At 46.7% G+C, this 24,451-nt stretch overlaps 1 protein-coding gene across 1 annotated transcript in view; it reads right to left on the reverse strand.

Moving 5' to 3' along the window:
* Nucleotides 1-24,451, reverse strand: part of ADCY5 (adenylate cyclase 5) — a 448,084-nt gene that overhangs the window by 78,024 nt on the left and 345,609 nt on the right. The window contains exons 8-9 of the mRNA XM_060262724.1: nt 21,820-21,960; nt 1,198-1,220 (exon numbers count right to left, since the gene is read on the reverse strand). Of these exons, the coding sequence (XP_060118707.1) occupies nt 1,198-1,220; nt 21,820-21,960 (164 nt within the window). The remainder of the gene's footprint in view (nt 1-1,197; nt 1,221-21,819; nt 21,961-24,451) is intronic.

A 24,451-nucleotide genomic window follows, 5' to 3' on the forward strand; every position in this document is an offset into this window, starting at 1 on the left:
CTCAGTGTGCGAGAACTGTCGCCCATGGCTGGGTAAGTGCAACTGTGCACCCCCACTGTCCTCCCCCTCCTCTTGCTCAAGACCAGGTGGTGTGCCAACATCTCCGGCACTTGAACCAGGCAGCGGGCTCAGGCAGGGGGCATTTGCTGGCCCCGCTCCCCTGTGCTGCTGCCTGCTCCTTTTCCTTGGTCTTTCGTCTGCCACGTTCCCACCCCTGGCAGGGGGTGTGTGTGGTGTGTCTGGCAGTTGTTCCTAATTCCAATTTTCCTTGCATAACAGCTCTCTTGGTGGCACTTCAAATAGAAGCTCATGGTGCCAGAATCAGTTTTTGGATCAAACACTACTATATTTCCTCCTGCAGGGAACAGTCTCTGGAGTCTGGGATTGTGTCATTTGGGGTGATCCAAAAGATTGTTTCAGGGTGCAGAGTGGATTCAGTGTGTGCCTTTGCTGTTGTCCTGGGGGCATTCTGCTTTTGAGCAACTGGCACAAGAACTGCGCTTTGGACCAAGAAACAGCACATGTCAAGTCTGAGAGGACAGTACCCCGAATGTGGAGGCATATTGTAATGTTGTAAGCCGCCCTGAGCCACTTGCTGGGAAGGGCGGGATAGAAATCATTAAATAAATAAATAAATAAATAAATAAATAAATAAATAAATAAGATTTATAGTGTTTCAAACTTTATTTCAGTGTTCAGAGCTTTTAAACTCTCCAAATTTGGCTGAATTCATGAATGTCACAAGTAAGGAACAAATACGTAACTGGGAACCGGGAACCAACTTCAGCCTCCTATGGAAACCATGTTGTTTCTGCTATCTTTTCCTTAACGTGACTTGATTTTTAGGCTTGTCTGTAAGGTACTGGGGGAGAGGAAGGACCCCATATGGCACCCTAAGCCCCTTGGCAGAAGGGAAATGAATTGAAAACGTAATTTTTGAAAATAAAGCAGGATATAAATTTTTAAACAAAAATAAAATTTGAGGTACGTTAAGGAACAAGTGGTAGGATCGTGGTATATAAGGGCTCATGTGTTTGTCATATGGACTTTTATGCTTGTAGTGTGTTCTGAAACCTAATGAAAATTTAATGGGTAGATGTGCATTTAGGAACATCAAAATTAGAATGCAATACCATATTTTTCAGAAGGGTAAACTTCACATTGCATTAAAAAATAAAGGTTTTTTTTTCCCCTTACTTGTCTTTTGGATCTTCAAAACCCTGAAAGGAAAATTAGGGAAAAAAAAACATTAATTAGCTTTGAGTACACTGCAGAATTTTGTAGCATTACACTCAATACAGCAGCATTTGCTAACACCATACTTGCTAAAGTCTTTCAAAGAGAATGCAGAGAGAATGCAATGTTCAGCATTGATTAATGTGCAAACCTGTTTCTTAAAGTACATCTTGATGGGTGGAAAGAAAGTTCAATATAAAGGGAACTAAACTGCTCTCTTGAATTTCCTTACCAGATATAATTAAGCATATGGGATTTGTGCATGCCTGAACCTCATTCATGGGAACCGCGGTGATCCATTTTTATTATCCCAAGTGAGGGATAAAATGGTGACTGTGGTAGATGAACTGAGATTACCGTACTGCAAAAAATCTGATCGCCAGTTACGCATCCAATTTTGTGCAGTGGGGAGTATTGAAGCAGGAATATGTGTGCATTCATATTATACTGGATTGTACACTAAATAAGTCACAACATGCTCAGCTATGGAATTTTTCATAGTGTACAGCCTGGAACTTATCAGAGCTGGGAGACAGGGTGATGATCAGGTTGGAAGGACCAACACAAGAGGCCCAGAACATGTTCATTAATACTACAGAAGTATATGATCTTTCCTCCAAGAAAAGGTTCCCATGCAAATTAGCTATGTGTGAGGAAAGCCTCAGAAGCATCCAGTTCTGCAGTAGTCAATGGAAGTGTTTCATGTTCTGATTTATCTTTTACAAAGCAGGATCTTTGGAACGTAAATGAGACCAAAGACAGACAAATTACCTCCCTTTGAATAACATTCAGTGAATTTTGACAGTGCTTCAAAATCTTTTCTCAAGGAGGAATTTGCTCTGGAAGATCAGGAGTTTAGCATAAGTATGGCAAAGGCGATTCAGTCCTCAAAATATTATGGAAAAGAACAAAATATCTATAAAATCTTTGCACAGAAGTGTCAGATGATACTGAATTGTTTCAGATGTCTTGACGATAAATACAAAAGCTGGTCTGCTGCCTCAAGCTCAAGACACATTACAAGTCACATTCAAATCTATTAAAACAAAGGACATTGTTAACAACTCATAACAATTCTGTCTCTTCATTTAGATCTTGGTGGTTTTGTTTTTAAATTTGCAATTTACATGGAAAACCAGAATGTGACACATTTATTTCCCTCTTTTCATTCTTTTTACATGTATGGTAAAGATGTGTGTTACTTTTATAGATTTCATTCAAAATAGAAACAGTGATGTGAAACCAGTGAATGAGGAATGGCATAAAGGAGACCTGTTGTTTCAGGTGACTTACTTAAGAGCAACTAGCAGCCTAAAGCAACAGGTCAGGAAGGAGATGATCTAAATTTAACATGGCCAGTTAGTCATCTCAAAGAATGGCATGTGTACTTTTGATTATACATGAAATAAGGACTGATACATCATTGTGAACTCCTTGTACTTTTTGGCTAAGCACTTTTTAAAAAATATATACAATTTGTTCGTTAGTTTGGTATTCTCCTAAAAGTGATTTAGAACTGGGTATCTAGCCTTTGACTTGCTCACCAAATCTGGCCCAAACAGTGAAATACTCTGGCCTTTAAAACTGAAATGGATCCTATGGGATGAAAAACACTAACTTCAAAAGCTAAAATAAAACCGGAGGCCAATGCAATTGCTGTCTTCTAAACGTGACTCACTACTGCATCATGTTAGACTGCAAGCGCTGAGCTGACTGATACTTCAAAGATAGAGTACACCCCCCAGTTCTTCAGAAGAAAATTTGTACACCATGCTAGCCAATTCTGCTAATGAAGATAGCTACTGGCAATGGCCCAGGGCAGCTGAGCACATTTATGACCAATCACTTCTACAGGGCTTAGACATGTAACTGTGTGCTAGATTTACAGCCATTTGTATCTCAAGCTTTTAAAAATACACAGCTTTTAAAGTGCATTACTTTGGATATGGGGTTGGATCCAATGCTCTTTTTGCTTTCCTTTGAAATGTCATTGCTGATGACTGGGCAGACATTCAAGCACAGCAGGCCATGCAGCATGGAGGGCTACAGCAAGAAGGCGAGGAGAAACTGCCCTCCTTCACTCTTGTACTGTTGTTCTGGAGGACGACTCCCCCCTCCCATCAACAGCAGCAATTGTGGGGGGGCTGCAGGAAAGGTTAAATTTGCTCTGTTTATGGAGGTACTGGATCCAACCCATCATCTTATTTTAACGTTTATTAATCATTGCCTGGTTTTGCTGAAAATACCCGAACACAACAAAGTAATGAGCAAACTCCAAACAGCTTGGACATCTGAATTCTACAGTCAGGTGCTTCCTTATCTGAATGTTATTGATCATGTCTTTTATGATGACCTCGTCCACTTCCCTTCCTCAGAGGCAATATTTCCCCTCCACTTTTCTCTCCCTTTTTGACTGACCAGCCCTATTTATCAATTTTCTTCCTTTCTGAAGAACCATGGCGGTCCCACCCTGTCACAGAGAGAAATTTAAATAAGAGACTTATAATTTTTAAATAAGAGGCTTCCAGTGTTTCCTAAACACTCCAGAATATTTTCTTGAGTGCATTTGACTCTTGGTTTCCAGAATCCAGGGATAATGTGTCCAGTACTTATAACTCCTTCAACTAAACACACCAGCACTCTTCTTGAAGGTTTTTTTTTTTACTGACTTTTCATGATTTAAAAGGCAATTTCTAAACACACCAAACCAGGGATTTCTTCAACTTTTAACTGGGTAGGGAAATTTTTTTCTCACTAGATCGATCCCCTTTTCTGAACTGAATGAGGGCCTTCTCCTATCTACCCACTCCTCCTGCCAACCTCTCCCGGTTATCTGTCTGTGTTAACCTGTTCTCAGTCAGGGTTAAACACAAACCCTGTCAGTACTAACTCCTTCTCAGCCAGAGCTAGACTCAGATTCTGTCGGTGTTAGACTCTTCTCAGTCAGGGCTGAATTCAGACTGTCCTGTCCTCAGCATTCAGCTCTCAAGTCTTTTCTGCTCAACTGATGCTAACCAACCTCTTGGAGCAGCCTGTCACTCAAGCCTCTCTGGCTCTGTGAGGAATTAAACCTTCACAGTTTATTACCTGTTTACACACCACTTCTGAGATTTTAAAGAGCAATCTGTCATATCTCTCAAGTAGGTGGCACTATGCTACTCATACTCTGAGGTGGAGCAGATGCTGGGACCCATTCAGTGTTCCCTCTAAGCTGTGTTGTCTTGCAAGCAGGAATTTTACCTTGTGAGCTGAAAGATCTACTAGACTTAAACTTGTGAATAGACCTTCATTTATATATGCATATATATATATGTGTGTGTGTGTGCATGCATGTATACACACACAGACATTACATATATAAATTTCAGTTCACAAACATACAAAATGCACAGACACAAAATATGAACTACTATTTGTACTGCAAATCCTAGATGGAATTTATCACTGATGTCTTTCGCTGTCACCACCTTGCTAAAACATGCATGTTCCTACCGCTATTTCATTTAGAAGTCATCATTCTACTATCGAATTTGCTCTGAGTCTTCAGAATGGGAACACTCCCCTCTAAGTATGCTGACGATACATATTTAACGTGCGTTAAAAACTGGAAATTCTAACCAGTGAGCACCACCTCATACAGCAGAACCAGAGCTTCTCGTTTTAGCACTAAGGCTAGGGATTTAATTACAAGCTGAAGGTTACTCCAGAATCTTTTGCGTTGTTCACATTTTATGTAAATTATATGTGGCATCCCCGCATGTGAACACATTAGCAGATGTAGCGCAGACCAGGCCGTAGAACCCCTGAAAAATAAGCTCCAAGCCCGCCAACGAAAAATGCATTTCAAGGACAAATCTAGAAAACATCTTTGCTTTCTAGAAATACTAATAGGACCACAGCACACACAAAAATATAAAAATACAATTTTTTAAAAAAAATTATGACATAACAATTTTGAGTATATTCTGCGCCTAAGAAAAAAGTGAATGTGTTTTGACCGAACGTATTTGCTATGATCCTTGTGCAGGGGCCATGTTAATTGTCAAGCCCTTTGTCAACAATCTGATTCAATATTGCCCTCTTTTTGTATTTTGTGTTTCCTTTTTTCTGCTCTCATTCCTATGCTTTGTAATGTTTTTTTGTTTTTTGTTTTCTTTTTTGTAATTCTAATGTTTTTTTCTTTGAAAAAAATATTTGTTTAAATATTTGCTATGAACATACTGTTATCTCTTCATCTTCATACAGATGGACTTTTCTATGTTAATTTTACCCTATAAATCTGGGTTTTGTGCTCCCAAATTCTTATTCAGTAATTTTAATCTTCTGTTTTGTTTTAGTGTTAGGGAAGGAAGGAAGGAAGGAAGGAAGGAAGGAAGGAAGGAAGGAAGGAAGGAAGGAAGGAAGGAAGGAAGGAAGGAAGGAAGGAAGGGCAGTGGAAAGAAAGCAAATTGATGGGGAGATAGGAGTGGAAGACAGAAAGAAAGGCAAGTCAGACTGCAAGGGAAGCAGACTAGAGTGCGGAGAAAAGTGGCTCTCCAGCCTCTCCTCACTTCCAGTTCTCACAAAAGTCAACACGGGCTCCTCCACACCATCATCCAGAGCTGGTGACAGGAAGCTCTACAGGAGCCCAGGGCCACATTCCCCACCAAAGGCCATGTGGGGGGAGGCAGGTGCATCCCTGCAAATCCCACTGATCTTCATTTTGAGTAAATAGGATTGGGCTGCCCTTGCCTATCTCCCTTCCTTCCTCCTCCCCCCCACTGAAACCTTAGGCACCTTTCCCTTTTTCCTGGAATGCATACTTACCTGGAGTGCAGGAAGAGGCTAGGCAGTGAGGGGAACTGGTGCTGCAGTGACCCTTATCAACCAACCCCAAGCCAGCAATGACAAGCCTGGCCTACGTGGGAGGAAGCAGCTGCTGTGCTGGGAAAGGAAACAGCCGAAGAGATCCCATGCAGCCAGATGAGCTGGCCAGGAGGCATGGTGTGCTTCTCCTGGTGGCCTCTCCCCTCAGCCCAGTTCCGACCCCATCATAGGCCCACCACAGAAGAAGAAGGGCCGGGTTGTCCTGCTATCACTGTTGCCCAGCTGCAGGTGAGTCAGGGCTCCCATTTCCCAAGGCTGCATCTGTCAGGCTCTGTTCATTAATACTATTGCCAAAGGCTGATTACTAACCATATTGATTAATGCCTAGATGTGCTCACTAACACAGGAGGGCGGAATAGTGAAGAGGGAGGGGGGGAAAGTAGAGAGCAGCTTCCCAGGAATATCAAAGGTTGCCAAGTCCTCTTTGAAGTAGAAAGTATGTGCCAGATTCTCACCTCCTCCCTAGAGGCAGCAAGGACATTGCCGCCGGGAAAATGTAACCACCAACTGAAAAGATAAGGGGGGAACATTGCAAAAACTCTCACATGCAAAAGCAGCCTTTGTTTTGGGAATTGGGGGGGGGGGGGGTAGAGGCGATTGCTTTGATGTAGAACAGGGGTCCTCAAACTTTTTAAATAGGGGGCCAGTTCACTGTCCCTCAGACTGTTGGAGGGCCGGACTGCCATTACTGTACAAGGCCGTGGGCCGTCAGTTCTCCGTCTTCTGCATCTCTCTCCCTTCCCCACACCACACACCCCCGCCTGGGAACTCACCTCACCTCGGTATCACCTCACACTCTGTCTCCGCCGCCTCAGCCCAGTGCCGGAAGTGTGCGTTGCTAACGCGAGTTTAGGTCGAACGTCACTTCCGGTCTGATTTTGCCATAACCTGGCGGGCCGCATAAACGTCCTCAGCGGGCCGCATCTGGCCCGCGGGCCATAGTTTGAGGACCCCTGATGTAGAATGTTAAATACCAATGATTTGAACTGTTCTCCATCAGTTCCAATGCCTATCAAGCAGGAGTAACTCTGGAGTATCCAATAAATGCAACTTTGTTTCAAATAACAAGTCTGCTTATTTGTGAGCTTCAATGAACCTCCGCCTGACAGCATCTGGCAAGAGGAGTGGCTGCTCAGCAAGGAGCCACCTCTGTTGCCTTCCTTTGCGCTGGGGAGAGAAACCATGCTCTGGGCATTAAGACTGCGCTCAGCACACCCAAGGCCCCTTAGAGAGAACTCTGCTGACTTCACACCTCTCCTGTTGCCCACCCAATTGCTTGCAAGCACTCGACCATCCATGGTCTCAGTTGTATGCACTGACTAGCACTGTAAGGGAACAGGTATGTGGGTGATGCAGGAATCTGATGCAGGTAGTGAGAAGGCACTTGGGAGAGGGTGGAGGAAGGATGCACAGGAATGTGGGATAATAGGTGGGAAGGGAGGCATGAATGGGGGGCTGGTGGTAGGCAAAGCAGAGGAGCAGGACATGGGTACTCTCTGCCCAGGCTGCCCCCCCCACCCCCCCAAAAAATCTGCAACAGCCTTGGGCTGAACCTAGCAGTAGATTCATAATTTGAGTAACTCTGGAAACCAGTTTCTCATTGCTGAACGATCTTCACTGTAAAAAATGTCATTGTGATTACATTCAGAAACATAACCACATCTTATAAAAAAGGAGCCAAAATAAAGAGGGGTGGGAAGTCGACTCCTCTGTATATCTCACAGACAAATGCCAAAAATACAGTTCTTTGTGACTTAGTAAATATTAGTTTGTCCTGAGTCTACTCTGTTGGGGGTTTTTTGGACTGGGAACATGCACTATAAAAGCAACAGACTTTGAATGCAGCTGGGAGAAGAGACTTCCCTAAAGTTGTTGGAAGTCTCCAATTACTCTCACATTTCACATGTGATCCCAGTGTCAATCTCACCCAGATAACTTCCACTTTCACTAACTGATGCAAACAAGGTAACCCTTTCATTATCCTCCTGGAAATAGAGCTACAGACAAATGAACAGCATCAAGGGAACTGGTCACTACTGTTACAAGGAAGGAGACTCTTGCAGCTGATGAGTGTCTTAGTGTTATGTCTTGCATTTCAGTCCTGAAATTACAACACAGCGGACACTACAGAGGTGACCAGTGGAAGTCCACTGGTCCCCGGATGTAGCTCCGCAAATACGCTCCGCCAATCAAGATCGGTGGCGGGAAGTTTAACTGGCCAGGATTGGACCTGGCCAAACTGAGGGTTGTTCCGGGGTATGTATATAATCGGGACCCGGCCCGCATTGCCTTGCCTTGTGATGTACTCGCTAATAAAGCATGTCGCCTTCAACACGTCTCGTCACTCAATACATTACACTTATTCTTGTTGCTTATTTAAGCATTTTTCCCCAGGAAAGCCAAAGAGCCCAAGAATTGTACTAGGTGTAGGGCTTTCACAAACCCAAAATGCCCCCCCCCCATTTTGGCATCAGGTGACCGCTGCAGAACCAGGTGGCAGAGCGGCTCTGGGATACACAGTTTTGATTCTTTGTACCACAGGCCCTCAGGCAATGTGGATAGTCCCAGGTTGGGGTCAGGGGTGGTATTTGCTGAGCTTGTCCAGCAGGGAGGCAAGGAAGGAATCACTAGGCGCAGTCCCGCCTTTCGGGCTTTGCGCCTGGTGGTGAGTGGTGACCATCGCTCCGAGATGGGAGGGGGGAAAAGTGGTGTGCGGCGGCAGCGAGTCGCTCCCTCTGGGACTTCTCAAAAGCCGTCACCTCCTTGATCGCCTTCTTTAGGTCAGTATCATCTTTGCCCATGAGCTTCCACTGCAGCTTTTCGTCCTTCAGGCTGAAGATGAAACGGTCCCGCAGAGCCTCATCCAGCCGGGGAAGGTTGCATTGGAGTGCTAGCTTATGCGGGGAGGCGACGTAATCTCCCCTGGGTTCGTTGAGCTGCTGGTTGTGCTCGAAAAAGTCCAGATACTCCAACTATGTCTCCCATAGCTCAGAGTGGGCAGCGTCGAACTCAGGCAGCGTCCCCGGTGTAGTGGCCCTGTCGATAGCGATGGCAGTGCGATGGGCAGAGCTGGATTTGGATGCAGCGATGTGCGGTGCAGTGCCGGTTGCTGGGCAGGCTCACCAGGATCCCACCTTCATCACCACTATAATATAGTGGGTTCAACGCATGGAGAAGAGACAAGGCAGCAGCGATCAAAGCAAAGCTCTTTTATTAAGTACGGCATGGCAGTGGCTGAACTCAAGACTGAGGAACTGGACCAACTATATACACTTAAAGGTTCCCGTGCTAGGACGCCATTGGATCATTCAAACCAGCAGGGGGGCCGTGATTGAAGCAGGGCAGCAGGGATTTGGATCCTACTGCCCGTTGTTCCTGAGTCCCCAAGCTCAGTCTTACAGGCTCCAATGAGCCAGGCAGGGACCTGTTAATACCTTCTATTGATCTGCATACACAACAAGAATCATCAACACGTATGCTGCCCTCCCCAAGATTTACAGCCAGAGCCATCAACAAGCATGAAGTCTTCCCAAGAATTACAACCCACCTATGCTGCTAGAGCATCAAAGAGGAAAGAGGCAAGAGCAGAAGAGAATGAGGCAGTAAGTGCTCACATCTGGAGGAACCACTGGCTCCTTTTAAAGGACGAAAAACACCTGGAAGGGGCAGGGCTGCTGCAGTCCCATAAATACTGAGCAGTTACAGCCAGTTCTTTGTTCCAGTTCCCTGCTTGTCTGGGTGACTCCCTGGATTAGCCTTGCTTCCTGACCCCTTGTTCTTCAACCTTCATTCTTGACCTGACTACGCCTCTTGGACTTGCTCTATATTCTGGCTCCATTCTGGCACCTTTGTTCTGGACTTCCTGAACTCACCTTATATCCTGACTCCTTGCGCTATGACCTTTGAACTGGACCCGACCACACCTCTTGGCACTCAGCCTGCATTGATTCCTGACATTGGTGCCTTGACCTCTGGCCTGGTGACTTGACAATAGCTGGGACTGTCCACTCTACCCAGACGCCAGGGGCCTTTCTGTGACTTGCTGTCAATGAGTCTTTTGCCTTGGCCACAAAACACAACAGGTTTTGCAAGTTTTTGCAGCACTTCAAAAACTTCCAAAATCCGGTTTGACTGGTCTAAACAAGAGAGCAAAAGAGTAGAGCGAATCAGTAGAGCACCAATGCACAGTAAGAATAATGAAGCACTTCTTGTATCATCTTCAACCAAAAACACATTTCTATGGCTTGGAACCGAAGCCTTTCTTATACTTACGCTGTGCCCTTTTCTGTTACACTATGCCCCTCCTCTCTGAGTCCATTCCTCCAGTGCTAGGAGTTTGTGTTCATGCAAGACAAGTGCCTTTCAGTGTGCTGAAAATAACCTAGTACCAAAGGAAAGTGCTGCATACTGGAGAATTTACCATATATAGCCAGATTCAAGTCCAGCAGATTTTTTTGGGGGGGGGGGGGGGCGGGGCGGTTGAGCTTTCAGGAGACAAAGCTCCCTTTAGCAAAAGGCGCTTTGCCTCTTGAAAACTCATACCCCCCCCCAAAAAAAAATCTTGTTGCTTGCTAAGATGCTACTGGACTGGAATTTAGCTATTCTATCGCAAACCAGCACGGCTACCCTCTGAAACTGAAACTATCCACCATTTATAAAGAGGGGCGCAAACTGAAGCAAGGCTTAGAACCCAACTCAAGTCTCCAACCTATCACGCAGTAGGCAATTGAACAAATTACCATCTCAGTTATCTCGTCAGATCTCATAAGCTAAGGAGGGTCAAAAGAACATAAGAGAAGCAATGTTGGATCAGGCCAGTGGCCCATCCAGTCCAACACACTGTGTCACACAGTGGCAAAAAAACCCTCAGGTACCATCAGGAGGTCCATCAGTGGGGTCAGGACACTAGAAGCCCTTCCACTGTTGCCCCCCCACCCAAGCACCAAGAATACAGAATATCATTGCCCCAGCAAGAGAGATCCAACAATACGCTGTGGCTAACAGCAACTAATGGACCTCTGCTCTATATGTTTATCCAATCCCCTCTTGAAGCTGGCCATGCCTGTAGCTGCCACCACCTCCTGTGGCAGTGAATTCAATGTTCACCCTTTGGGTGAAGAAGTACTTCCTTCTAACTGTTCTAACCTGACTGTTCAACAATTGCATTGCGTGCCCACGAGTTCTTGTATTGTGAGAAAGGGAGAAAAGTACTTCTCTACCTTCTCTATCCCATCCATAATCTTGTAAACCTCTGTCATGTCACCCTGTCAGAACTTGTATCTTTGCTGCTGGTCCTTTATAATGGGACCAATGCTGTATGGTAGTTTTATTGTAGCTTAGAGCTGTATTGTTACTGAACCAAAGTGACTCCATGTTGTAACCTCTGCTTAACCCAGAGTGCCTGAATAGTAATTAACCTTGCCCCACTGGTATCCAAAATATTTGGGGCTGTAGAATGAATTATGTCTTGTCTCTGCACATTCTCACACTGGGACCCTTTGAAGCCGAACAGCATGGCCTTCGGAGTAGGGAGGCATCCTCTCTACTGATAGTGATGGTGAGAAGACAGCTGCGCCCTACAATGTGAATTGTGGCTTTGTGAGATGTTTGCTTTACGTGTATAAAATCAAGCTGATGCTGGCTCTCGCCATTACTGTTATCTTGCCTTTTCCAGCACCTAGTTCTCTTCAATAAAATCCTAGCTTTGTAACTAAGTATGGGATCCGTTTGAAGTTCTTGAGTTCTGACATTATAACAGTAATCCCATTGTTCGTGGCTTATCTGTACTGGAGGCTTGGCTCGATGGCGGCAAAAGTACCAGACGACGGAGAGCCCACCACCCCATCGGAGGACCCACCGCTCGACCCAAACGTGACGGGGGTCCGACGCAAAATTAAGGTTCCAGCGCCCTTCTCGGTAGACGCCGCCTTCCCGGCCCCGCGAACCTGGAGCCCGCGGAAGTCCACGGCAGCAATCGACGCCGCGGAGCAGCGGTACCGAAGCATGTTGGGCGAAGGAGGGGCAGGAGACGACGACGAGGGCCAGGCGGAGGGCACGGAGCCCCGAGGGGGGGAAGACCCGATCCGGACCCTCCGCAACGAATTATTCGATTGGGTGCGAGAAATTCACGGCGATGTGCACCGTTCCCGTGTGACGATGGCCGAGGAGATGCAGCAGAACCTGGGGGCTATCCACGACCAGCTCCGCACTTTGCAAACCGCAGTCCTGGGGATACCGTATGGAGTGTTGCCACTGGGGCAACCGCCCGTCGCCCCGCCAGCCCCCGCCCCGCAGGCTCCAGCTGCCCCGGCGCCGCCGGCCCCAGCGGCCCCAGCACCTCCGGCTCCGCCGGCTCCGGCCGCCCCGGCACCGCCGGCGCCGCCCGCACCAGGGGCCCCGGCCGCCCCGGCGCCGCCTGCACCACCCGCTCCGATCCCGCCGGCCCTACCGGGCCCAGCACCGCCACCTGGGGTGCCGCGAGCGCCAGGAGGGGCCGAGGGACGGGGAAGAGAGTTGAAGATTACGTTCGATGGGAATCCGGAGGACGTGGAATACTTTACTATCCAGTGCGACACGTTTTTCACCCACTGGGGCGCCGACTACCCTACCGAGGCCAGCCGAGTGTACCACATTGCGTCTCGACTGAGAGGGGCGGCCCGCAAGTGGTATGTGGGGCTTTTCATGGGGAGAAAGCCCGAATTAGCTACCGTGGCAGGGTTCCTGCACGCGATGCTCCGCCAGTATGGAGATCCCTTACGGGAGGAGAAGGCGGTCGCTGCCCTTCAACGCATCGAACAGGGCAACCGCTCCACCCGCGAGTATGCCACCGAATTCCTGGGGTACTGTGCGGCAGCGAGGGGATGGAACGAGGTCATGAAATACACCGCGTTCATCAATGGGTTGAATCCGAGCATCCTCGACCGCTGCTACAGTCAGGGAAGGCCCGACACGTTGGTCGGCTGGATCCAACTGGCCGGGGAGGTGGAGACCAACCTCCAACATGTGGGGATGAGGAGACAGCAACTAGCGAGGAAGGGAGCCAAACACACCCCAACTAAGTCCGAAGGGAAGAAAGCTCCGACGACCTCCACCCCGTCTCCCGCCCGCAAGTGCTTCCAATGCGGGGACCCAAATCATCTTGCTGCTAACTGCCCCGGGAAAGCGGGTTCCACACCACCCACGGCGCGGCCAACCACCCCGGGCCCGAAGAAGAAGAAGAGCAGCCGATCGAAGGAGCCCAGTCGGGGCTCCGTCGCCACTTCCTTGGCGACTGACGAGGATTTTACCACCAGCCTGGCGGCAGTTGAAGAATCGACCGAGGAGTCGGACGACACCGAGTCGGCGGGAAACGACAGCGACCTGCTTTAATGGGTGCCGCAAAGCAGGTCCAACAACAGCCGGCACTCCTCACGGTGAGAGCAACTGGGGGTTTACTTTTTATGGCCGTCACCCTCCTTAACCCGAATCTAAAGAGATTCATGCACGCCCGAGCGCTAATCGACTCAGGGTGTAACAGGGACTTGATCACCCCCCGCCTAGTTGAGGCGCTGGGATTAGCCACTTCGCCCCTGCCACAACCGATGCAGTTCCAGCAAATGGACGGGGGGCCCATGAGAGGGGAACCATGTACTTTAGAAACTCAGGCGGTCCTGGTAGGGACCGAGGAGCATTGGGGAATCGAGACTTTCGTAATCGCCCCCTCCTGCTCTTTCGACGTGGTAGTAGGCTCAGCTTGGCTCGCCCGCCACCAACCCGACATAAGGTGGGAGGAACAGATCGTCCGGTTCCCGGATTGGAGGTGCGAGCATCACCACTGGCGCCCCGAGTGGGGGCCGCACGCTCCCCCCCAAAACATGCGGGCGTGCCTCACACTCGAGGAAGTCGCCTCCATCCCCAAGGAGTACCGAGACTTAAAGCTGGCATTTAGCGAGAAGGAAGCGGACGAGCTACCGCCCCACCGCCCTACAGACTGTGCCATTGAACTAATCCCTGGGCAGCCGCTTCCCAAAGCGAAACTGTACTCCATGGGTTGGGCGGAGAAGGCTGAACTCCGAAAGTTTTTGGACAAAAATCTAAAGCGTGGCTTTATTCGACCCGCCACAGCTCCCCATGCCGCCCCCGTCCTATTCCGAAAGAAAAAGGACGGGTCTCTTAGGCTTTGCACAGATTTTCGTGCGATAAACGGGATTTCCATGTCAAACGCCTACCCGATCCCGTTGATAAAGGACTTATTAAACACCGTGGCGAAGGGGAAAATATTTACCAAACTCGACCTCCGAGACGCATACTTCCGCGTCCGCATCAAAGAGGGGGACGAGTGGAAGACAGCCTTCAACACCCCACTGGGACAATCTGAATACCTTGTTATGCCGTTTGGGCTACAGGGAGCCCCGGGTGTTTTTATGAACTTTATTAATGAAGTGCTGCGGGACTTCCTGTTCAAGGGGGTGGTGGTGTACCTTGATGACATCATTATCTATTCGCAAGATCTAAAGTCTCATGTGCCTTTGGTCAGAAAAGTGTTAAGCACCCTTTGTAAACACAAACTGTATGCCAAATTGTCGAAATGTGAATTCCACAAGACCGAACTGGATTACTTGGGCTTCCGGGTGTCAGGGGAGGGATTGTCCATGGACCCCGCAAAGGTCCAAGCGGTGCTAGACTGGGAACCCCCTCGAACCCGCAAGCAGTTACAAAGTTTTATCGGGTTCGCTAACTTTTACCGCGACTTCATAAAAGGGTTCGCCACGGTCATGCTCCCCCTTACAGAACTCCTCAAAACTAAAGGGAAGGGTGACGAGGCTAAAAAACCCGGCGCACGCCTAACGTGGACGCCTGACTGCCAGAAAGCTTTTACTGAGCTAAAACGCCTCTTCACCTCCGAACCCGTGCTGGCTCATCCCGACGAACTAAAGCCCTTTGTGGTCCAATGCGACGCCTCCGACGCCGCTGTAGGAGCCATATTAATGCAGAGGGGGGAAAATGGGGTGCTCAGACCCTGTGCCTATATTTCCAGGAAATTTTCCAATGAACAGAGAAACTGGTCGGTCTGGGACAAAGAGGCATTTGCAGTCATGTTTGCCTTAAAAACCTGGCGCTCCTGGCTTGAAGGAGCGAGAGTCCCCTTCGAAATCTGGACCGATCACAAAAACCTGGAAGCCCTCACTGGGCGTCGCAAAATGACTGCAAAACAGATCCGGTGGGCAGGCTTCTTTGCTAAGTTTGATTTTGTGTTGAAACACATCCCAGGCTCAAAGAACTTTTTAGCAGACGCCCTTTCCCGCATGCCCCAACACGACAGTCTCAAGGAGGAGGTGGTGGACTCACTAATTTCCCCCTCAGCCATCGCGGGGGGGGTCACCACCCGCTCCGGTAAACAGACCAACCCTCCGGACTTAGAATTGCTTTCTCGGTTCCTCTCAGAGTACAAACAGGAAACTGACCGCCCCCCCAACTTGGTCAAAGCCGAGAACGGGCTCTGGTTACATAATGAAAAAATCTATGTGCCCGACCCCCTCAGGAAGGAGGTTTTGGACCGCTGCCACTCAAGTCGCTTGGCCGGCCACTTTGGCTATGTCAAAACACTCAACTTGCTCACCCGCCAATTTTGGTGGCCGAGAATGAAAAAAGATGTTTCAGAATTTGTACTATCATGTCCCACTTGCCTCATGGCAAAACGAAGGGGGGGCAAACCTCCGGGCCACCTGGTTCCCCTCCCTACAGCCACCCGGCCTTGGTCGGTAGTCTCCATGGACTTCATTGTAGAGCTCCCGCCTTCACAGGGCAAAACAGTCATCTTGGTCGTAGTCGACACCTTTTCAAAGCAAGCTCACTTCATTCCTTGCAAACAGTTACCTACAGCCAAAAAACTTGCCCAGCTCTTTTTCACTCACATTGTACGCCTACACTCATTCCCAGACAAGGTCATTAGTGACCGCGGAACGCAATTCGTTGCCAACTTCTGGCGGGAGTTCTGCAAACTAGCTGGCATTGAGCAGGGACTGAGTTCTGCCTACCACCCCCAGTCGGACGGACAGACGGAGAGGGTTAATGGCCTTCTGGAACAATACCTCCGCTGTTTCATTAATTTCCAACAGTCCAACTGGGTAGATCTCCTCCCTTTTGCGGAGTACGGCTACAACAATAGCCTCCATAGCTCAACCAAAACCTCCCCTTTTCAAATCATCAATGGCTACGAGGGCAAGCCGTTTCCCACGCTCGCCCTCCCAGCCAGCCCATCCCAGCCAACATCATGCCAACAATGGTGGGAGGGTCTTCGTGAAGGCTGGAAGGGAATTCAGGAAAACCTGGAGGAAGCGAAAAAAGCCTACAAAAAACAGTTTGACAAAAAACACTCTCCGGAGTGGGATCTAAAGGTGGGGGATACAGTTTTCCTGTCGACAAAAAACCTCCCCCTTCCCCAGTCCTGCCGCAAACTTGCACTGAAGTTCCTCGGACCTTTCAAAATCAAAAGGGTGATAAATAAAGTAACGGTGGAACTCGAACTACCCAAATCTCTAAGTAAGATCCATCCTGTTTTTCATTGCAGCTTGCTTCGGAAAGACCCTGGTGCTACGTCCTTCCATCCCAGGGCCCCACCGCCCCCTCCGACGACAGTGAGGGGTCAGAGTCACCATGAAGTCCAGGAGATCCTGGACTCCAAAGTCAAACGGGGGAAACTGTATTATTTGATCAGGTGGAAACACTTCCCCCCGAGCTGTGACGAGTGGGTCGAGTTTCAGAATGTAGCGGCTCCGCAACTGCTGAAAAAGTTTCACCTGCTGTACCCGCACAAGCCCAAGGCCGGCCCCGCGGGAGGGGGCGCTTAGGGGGGGCAGTATGTCAGAACTTGTATCTTTGCTGCTGGTCCTTTATAATGGGACCAATGCTGTATGGTAGTTTTATTGTAGCTTAGAGCTGTATTGTTACTGAACCAAAGTGACTCCATGTTGTAACCTCTGCTTAACCCAGAGTGCCTGAATAGTAATTAACCTTGCCCCACTGGTATCCAAAATATTTGGGGCTGTAGAATGAATTATGTCTTGTCTCTGCACATTCTCACACTGGGACCCTTTGAAGCCGAACAGCATGGCCTTCGGAGTAGGGAGGCATCCTCTCTACTGATAGTGATGGTGAGAAGACAGCTGCGCCCTACAATGTGAATTGTGGCTTTGTGAGATGTTTGCTTTACGTGTATAAAATCAAGCTGATGCTGGCTCTCGCCATTACTGTTATCTTGCCTTTTCCAGCACCTAGTTCTCTTCAATAAAATCCTAGCTTTGTAACTAAGTATGGGATCCGTTTGAAGTTCTTGAGTTCTGACACACCCCTCAGTTGACATTTTCTCCAAGCTAAAGAGCCCCAAGCGTTTTAACCTTTCTTCATGGGGAAAGTGTTCCAACCCTTTAATATTGACGGTGGCAGATGACCTCCAAGGAATACCAGGGCTGTGACATAGAGGCAGACAATAGCAAACCACCTCTGAATTGCCTCTTGCATAAATAACAAGTATAGTTCACCACTTGAGTGTGGTGCATAACGCTAAAGAGCTAGAACTTCCAGCTGCTAGACGATCTTAGGATCTCCTGGCTATACCACATACAATGCCATACTATAATTATTATTAATTTATAATTATTAGAGTTCTGCATTCCTGTAAAATGCTTTCCCTTTACAAACTAACAAACCATCCTCATGTATTTAAAGGATTTCTTCTATCTGAGCTTGCAAGAAGAGAAGGTTTTTTTTCCAAAAAACAAAAAAATCTCAGTGTGATATTTCAATAAATAATAATGTTTTCCCTCCGAACACCCAGCTAGACATAGCACACCCTAATTAACAACATGATGCGTAATACGTCTTGGCACAACTATCCGTTGTCTGTGAATCAGATGATGCAAGCACCCATCTAATGCCAATTCAAAGAAACATCTAATTATAATTACATGCTAGCTTGATTAGACGCTCTTAATCACGTCATGCCTTGTGAGTCTGCATGGCCAAGAGACTAACAAAAGCTGCAGCTGGTCTGACATTATGGTATGCTTGCTAGACAGAAGCAAATCTGAAAAGCACGAACACAGAAACAATGTAAGAAAAAAACAATAGCAACATCCATTTCAAAGCCATATCACTAAAGAGATTCAAGCTGATTAAACTGCATCGCTGCAAACACAGAACTATGGACAGCAACTATGTTTGTGATCAACTCAATTACTTTCAGAAGAAATCTTTGCTTTCCCCGTTTTGTTCATTATTACAGGTAACTATCAACTCCATCCTAAATGCTGAACAATTGTGCATTGCTGACACTGGTGTAACCCAGTTGGTATCCTACACTTTTCTCAGAGAGAAAAGAAATGCAAAAAAATAAAAATAAAATCTAACTCCAAGGAACTGAGGGCACACCAACTGCACTGGAGCTCACAGGAGCACTAACCACAGTTAGCAGAGTGGCATGCAAACAACACCTTTAGTTCAGCCAGGTACGGAAGCAATCAACCAACACATGGTGATGCTGAAGCATGATGTTACCCCCTGATGTTACCCCCTGACCTCATTCACCCTGAGAACAAGAGGAGGAAAGGAGCAAAAGTTACAAAGCACCAAGCACTGTATGCCCTGTATGTTCCCCGCAGCTCCTGGGAGCTCTGCAGACAGAGGGAGTGACTCTCTTCTTGCAAGCAGGTAACTTCTTGACAAAAAGACACAATAAGAAAAAAGCAGGGTCATTCCAACTATAGAACTCAGAAACCTACATTCAGCAGAAGGAGCCCCCTGGTGGGGCACTAGCTGGGTCTTGTTGCAGGGATAATTTCTCTCCCTGATGCACCAATTATGTTGGCTAAACATTTGCCCAGCACACTAGGTTGACTTTTAAAACCTTAACAGTCTTGAGCTCAGGTATCTGAGCAACTGCCTACAATCATAGTCGGAGATCCTCTAGAGTGTCCTTTCTTCACATGCTGACCCAATATGAGGCAAGACAGTTTTCTGGTCCCTGCTGCTTTGTGTTGAAGAGATTGTTATTATCATTTTATTATCTTGAAATGGAAAATTGATTACATCTGTTTACATTTACATATTAAACCTAACTAAAAAAATCGATGTCCCTTTTTATCCCTTTCTTAAGATAACCCACAAAAGGCTAATGCTAGATTCACAGGTATTCTGTACTCCATGATTAAATAAACAGTAAAGGTATCTCTTCTTCAGTAACTTTATATATTTTCACCAGTCCTCCAGGCATGAGCGAAAGTGCCCAGCAATCTCTAGTATCTACAGCAAATATTAGGAACGTTTTAATTCATTTTCCGCATCCTGTTTGGCATATAATGCCACCTATGGACAATTTTCTAAGTGTTCTCTCTTAACCTAAGTTCCATAAAACATTAATTTGGCTCAATAACACATAATCCTAGTGCTTTTCTAGGCTATTCCCACAAAGGCCTTTTTCACCATTCATGTTTAAATGTAATTTTATTCATCCTTCTATAACTGAAAATTGAATGATGCTGTTAGCCGCCCTGAGCCTGCTCCGGCGGGGAGGGCGGGATACAAATAAAATTTTGTTGTTGTTGTTGTTGATTTATTTATTTATTTTATTCGATTTATATCCCGCCCTACCCCACCAAGGCAGGCTCAGGGCGGCAAGATCCCTGGACTCTAATATTATAAGCAAGATCCCTGGACTCTAAAATTAGTAATAATTTCTGTATTTTAGACAGTAAACCGGCTAACAGTGAAACTACCTATGGCTAATTTTACTTCCTATTTCCTCCATTTAGTTATCTTTTAAAAATTATTTATCGATTATTTTCCTTCATCAAATTGCTTTTGTTTTGCCTGAAGTCATTCTCGCTTGTCCATCATTATGAGTAGGGCTTTTTTTGAGCAGGAACGCGCAGGAATGCAGTTCTAGCTGGCTTGATGTCAGGGATGTGGCCTAACATGCAAATGAGTTCCTGCTGGGCAATTTTTATTCTTTTTATATATGCTTATATTGTTGCGATTGTTGCTTTTGCTGTAAATTGCACTGAATATTTTAAAGCTATAGAATACTGACGGGAACCACAGTGGACTGAAGGGGATAGAAATTAAGAAAACCACACCGTGAACTCTATTAAGTATTCAGTAGTAAATATTTTTTAAGTCGAAGGGCAGGGTATATATTTGACAATTAAATATGTGCATGTCACATCGGAAGGATCACCTAAGTATGTGTTTCAAAGCTAACAGATGTCTGCCAAATTTCCATTATAGCCAGAATGGTACATTAAGCGCTCAGGGTTAAATTATTCAGATAAGCAAGTCTATAAAGCATTATTTAAAGCTGTTTTTTCAGGTTTACACTGCGGCAGGGCAAATCGCGGGTTTGCCCCGTGCAAAATGCCGGCGCGGAGCAACTGGTGCGAAATTGCCAGTTTGCTTCGGCCCAAAACAGAAGCCTGCTCCGGACCGACATGAGTGCAGAATCACCCTCAGTAGACCTGTTGGAGAGGAGTTTCGTTCTCAGTTTTGCTGAATATCTGATGACGGCCTGTCCTCATTGACAGTGCCCTTGCAAGAGCATCCATCTGTCAGTTTTCTTCTGCTCTTAATGTATGCTGTATAAGTATGACAATTAAGACCACAAAGTATATCCCTTATGTCTCCAATTCAAATCTCAGTCCAGCCATAAATTCACTCAGTTCATGAAGAGCGGAAAACTCAGCTGTTTGATTTAAATTGTTTGGAGCCATTTGAACCCCTGCTTTCTGCTCCCTACCCTTTTTCATGGGGAGCAGAAATAGGGATTTAAATCTCAAATGGCTCATGAACTGACACAAACCGATTTGATTCACAAACTGGCCTACTGATTCATGCTTCAGCCACAAACCATGAACCAAACCGCAAAAATGTGTTTTCTGCCCATCTCTATTAATGAAGAAGCACTTCTTTTTTTTTTGCAGTCCCAAAATTCTGCTAAGAAATTGTAATTGATTTCTTCTTGGAGATGCACCATGCTACCATCACTGAGCCCCTCTCTGAGATGGGTCTTGCCTCAGTAGAAGCCAGACATATTTTCCCTAACAGGGGAAGGGAAGGGACTGTGAGTTGATAGCTGGCCAGAATATTTGAAGCTGAGGCAGAAAAAGTTTTTCTTCACAGTTTTCACAATTACTTTTAGTTTTACGGGTGTTTTTGAGGTAATTGGAGGAAGTTGCACTGTTATATTACTTGTCTATTTAATTGAGTCACTGTATTTATTTGTGATTCTGTGTTTAAATCACAAACACTGCTTAATCGTGGGTGAGAAACCCCCCTCTCTCGAAACTATTTCTTTTTATTTAAAAAACCCTGAAAGCCATGCATGCTGTTTTCTAGCAGTAGGCTATTTTTCAAAATAAGAGGAATCTAGGGTTGCCAACTTTGAAACTGGTCCCTCCAGCTGTCTCCATAATCTGCAGCAAACACCAGATGATGTTATTTATCTCTATGCCATGAAAAGCTTCAGTGCTCATTCCCACACATTAAGCCTCTATTGAAAGCCAGGACATCTTTCTCCAGGCATTTTGGCAAACTTAAACATTTATAAGTTGAGAACCTATCAAGTAGGCGTGTGCACAAGATCTGGCTTGCATTTCCAGCCATCCACAATGTCATAGTCGCTATAAATACCCATGCATGTTTTGATAACTGTAACACATGCTCCATCATAAAGCTGAACATTCTTACCATTCTTTTCATCTCCTTGGAGACTTGGTTAGAACCAAGATGGTTATAAAACGAGCGGTCTACTCCCCAGTGTGGAGGATTATGGCCAATGGAATTAGTACGCTGACGGTTCATCTTAGCTATCGTCGCTTTTTCGTCTTTCTGGAAAAAAAAGAACACAACAACAACAAAAAATTAATTTTTGAAGCACGTGAATATATTTTGAAAAGGTTCTGACCAGTATATTTCTTGAGGAATGATAGAAGCAGGCGTGGGCACGAACCAATTCATGGACCAAAATGCATCATGAAATTTGACTGGTCCATGGTGTCAAGTCTGCTTCAACTGTGGCCAAGCCTGTGTGTCATCTTTGGTTCAGGGGAAAGCATTCTGGGTAAAAGCCATACTGTATGCCAATGCTGCTAGCTCTACTTCTCCTCCCTCCCCCCTCCCTTCCTTTGTTATGTAGTGTTGCTTTGAAATGGAAGTATGTGAAAGAGATTAGAGTGCCTTCTCAGACTGGGCACCGGGGGAGAGGCGCCTTGCCCAAGGCCAACTGGCCTGAGAACGATTTGTAACATCAATGTGTGAATGTGCCCTGCATAGTACCCCTTCCCTAAAGAATTCCTTTGAAGGATACCTTATATGATTACCTTTTACTGTATGTTCCTCAGTCTCTCAATCTTTTAGCTGTTGGAAACAATGATATCAATAAACTAGAAACTTTTTATCGAAAAGGTCTTGTTATTGAATTAGCCAACTTGACACATGGAGGCTCCACTGTCTTGAATTTTTATTATTTTTTAGTGTGGTCATGGTGGAGGCAGATTGGTGCCAGTCAATTAAACTTTTTGCAAAACTTCAAGGCAACAGTGGCGTCAGCATTCTCCAGCCTTAGAAACACCAACAGAAGCCTTCTAAAGCTTAACAGGTGCAGCTGTTAAGGAACAAGGTGCCAATCCGATCCCTGTTATTTGCCAATAACAAAGTTCCTGCTCTGGTTTGGAGTGAGCTCCCTCCCTCCCCCTCTTTTGTTGGCTGGTGAAGAGAAAGAGGCACACAGCTAGCAGACATTCATTTTGGGGAGGGACGGTGGCTCAGTGGTAGAGCATCTGCTTGGGAAGCAGAAGGTCCCAGGTTCAATCCCCGGCATCTCCAAAAAAGGGTCCAGGCAAAAAAGGTGTGAAAAACCTCAGCTTGAGACCCTGGAGAGCCGCTGCCAGTCTGAGCAGACAATACTGACTTTGATGGACCAAGGGTCTGATTCAGTATAAGGCAGCTTCATATGTTCATTGCTTTGCTTTCTGTTTGCTTGATGTGCTCTCTATTGCTGGGTTATGGGATTAGGTTCCACTGGACTCTGACTTTCAGCACAGGGGATTAACTATTGTGCAATCCCTCCTGTTCACCTCACCTGTCAGTGATCTGTTCTCCTCTCTGTGGGAGTTTTTTTGGAACCAGGGATCTCCCTGTGCTCACGCTGAGCACTGGGGTTTAGCGATCAGGCACTTTTATTTTCCTCCCCCGCCACTAGTGATCTCATCTGCTGTCCGCCATTGAGGTTCGGGAGGTTTCCCAAATCAGGGATCAGACTGGCATCTTCTTGCTGTGCTCACACACAGAACAGGGGCTTAGCTATTGGGGTGCTTATATTTTGCTCCTCCTTCCTGCTAGTGATCTCATCTGCCGTCTTGTCAGGGTTTGGGCGGTTTCTTGAATCAGGGATTAGACTGGCACCTTGTTCCTGCACTCACGTCATGCACAGGGGCTTGGCTATTGGGTGCTTTTCTTCTTCTCCCCCCCTCCCCTGCTAGCGAGCTCATCTCCTGTCTGCCATTGGGGTTTGGGAGGTTTATCGAAGTGGATTGGCAGCTTACTTCTGAGCGGATGCTGAGCATAGGTGCTTAGCTATTGGATGTCTTTGGTGTAGTGGTTGAGTGTGCGGACTCTTATCTGCGGACTCTTATCTGGGAGAACCGGGTTTGATTCCCCACTCCTCCACTTGCACCTGCTGGAATGGCCTTGGGTCAGCCATAGCTCTGGCAGAGGTTGTCCTTGAAAGGGCAGCTGCTGTGAGAGACCTCTCAGCCCCACCCACCTCACAGGGTGACTGTTGTGGGAGAAGAAGGGAAAGGAGATTGGGAGCTGCTCTGAGACTCTTCAGAGCGGGGGGCAGGATATAAATCCAATATCTTCATCTACCTCACAGGGTATCTGTTGTAGGGGGAGGAAGGTAAAGGAGATTGTGAGCTGCTCTGAGACTCTTCGGAGTGGAGGGCGGGATATAAATCCAGTATCTTCATCTACCTCACAGGGTGTCTGTTGTGGGGGAGGAGGGGAAAGGAGATTGTGAGCTGCTCTGAGACTCTTCAGAGTGGAGGGCGGGATATAAATCCAATATCATCTTCTTCTTCTTCTTCTTCTTCTTCTTCTTCTTCTTCTTCTTCTTCTTCTTCTTCTTCTTCTTCTTCTTCTTCTTCTCTCCATCTCTCCTCCTAGTGATCTCAGGTGCTGTCTGCCATTGGGGTTTGGGAGGCTTATGAGGGCAGACTGGCATCTTGTTCCTGTGTTCACGTTGACCACAGGGGCTTAGTGAACACTAAGAGGGTGAAAGTGCTTGTTGTTGGGTACGATGCCCTCCCCACACAAAGAA

The sequence above is a fragment of the Heteronotia binoei genome, chromosome 21 (genome assembly GCF_032191835.1).
Source record: "Heteronotia binoei isolate CCM8104 ecotype False Entrance Well chromosome 21, APGP_CSIRO_Hbin_v1, whole genome shotgun sequence".
Taxonomy (NCBI): domain Eukaryota; kingdom Metazoa; phylum Chordata; class Lepidosauria; order Squamata; family Gekkonidae; genus Heteronotia; species Heteronotia binoei.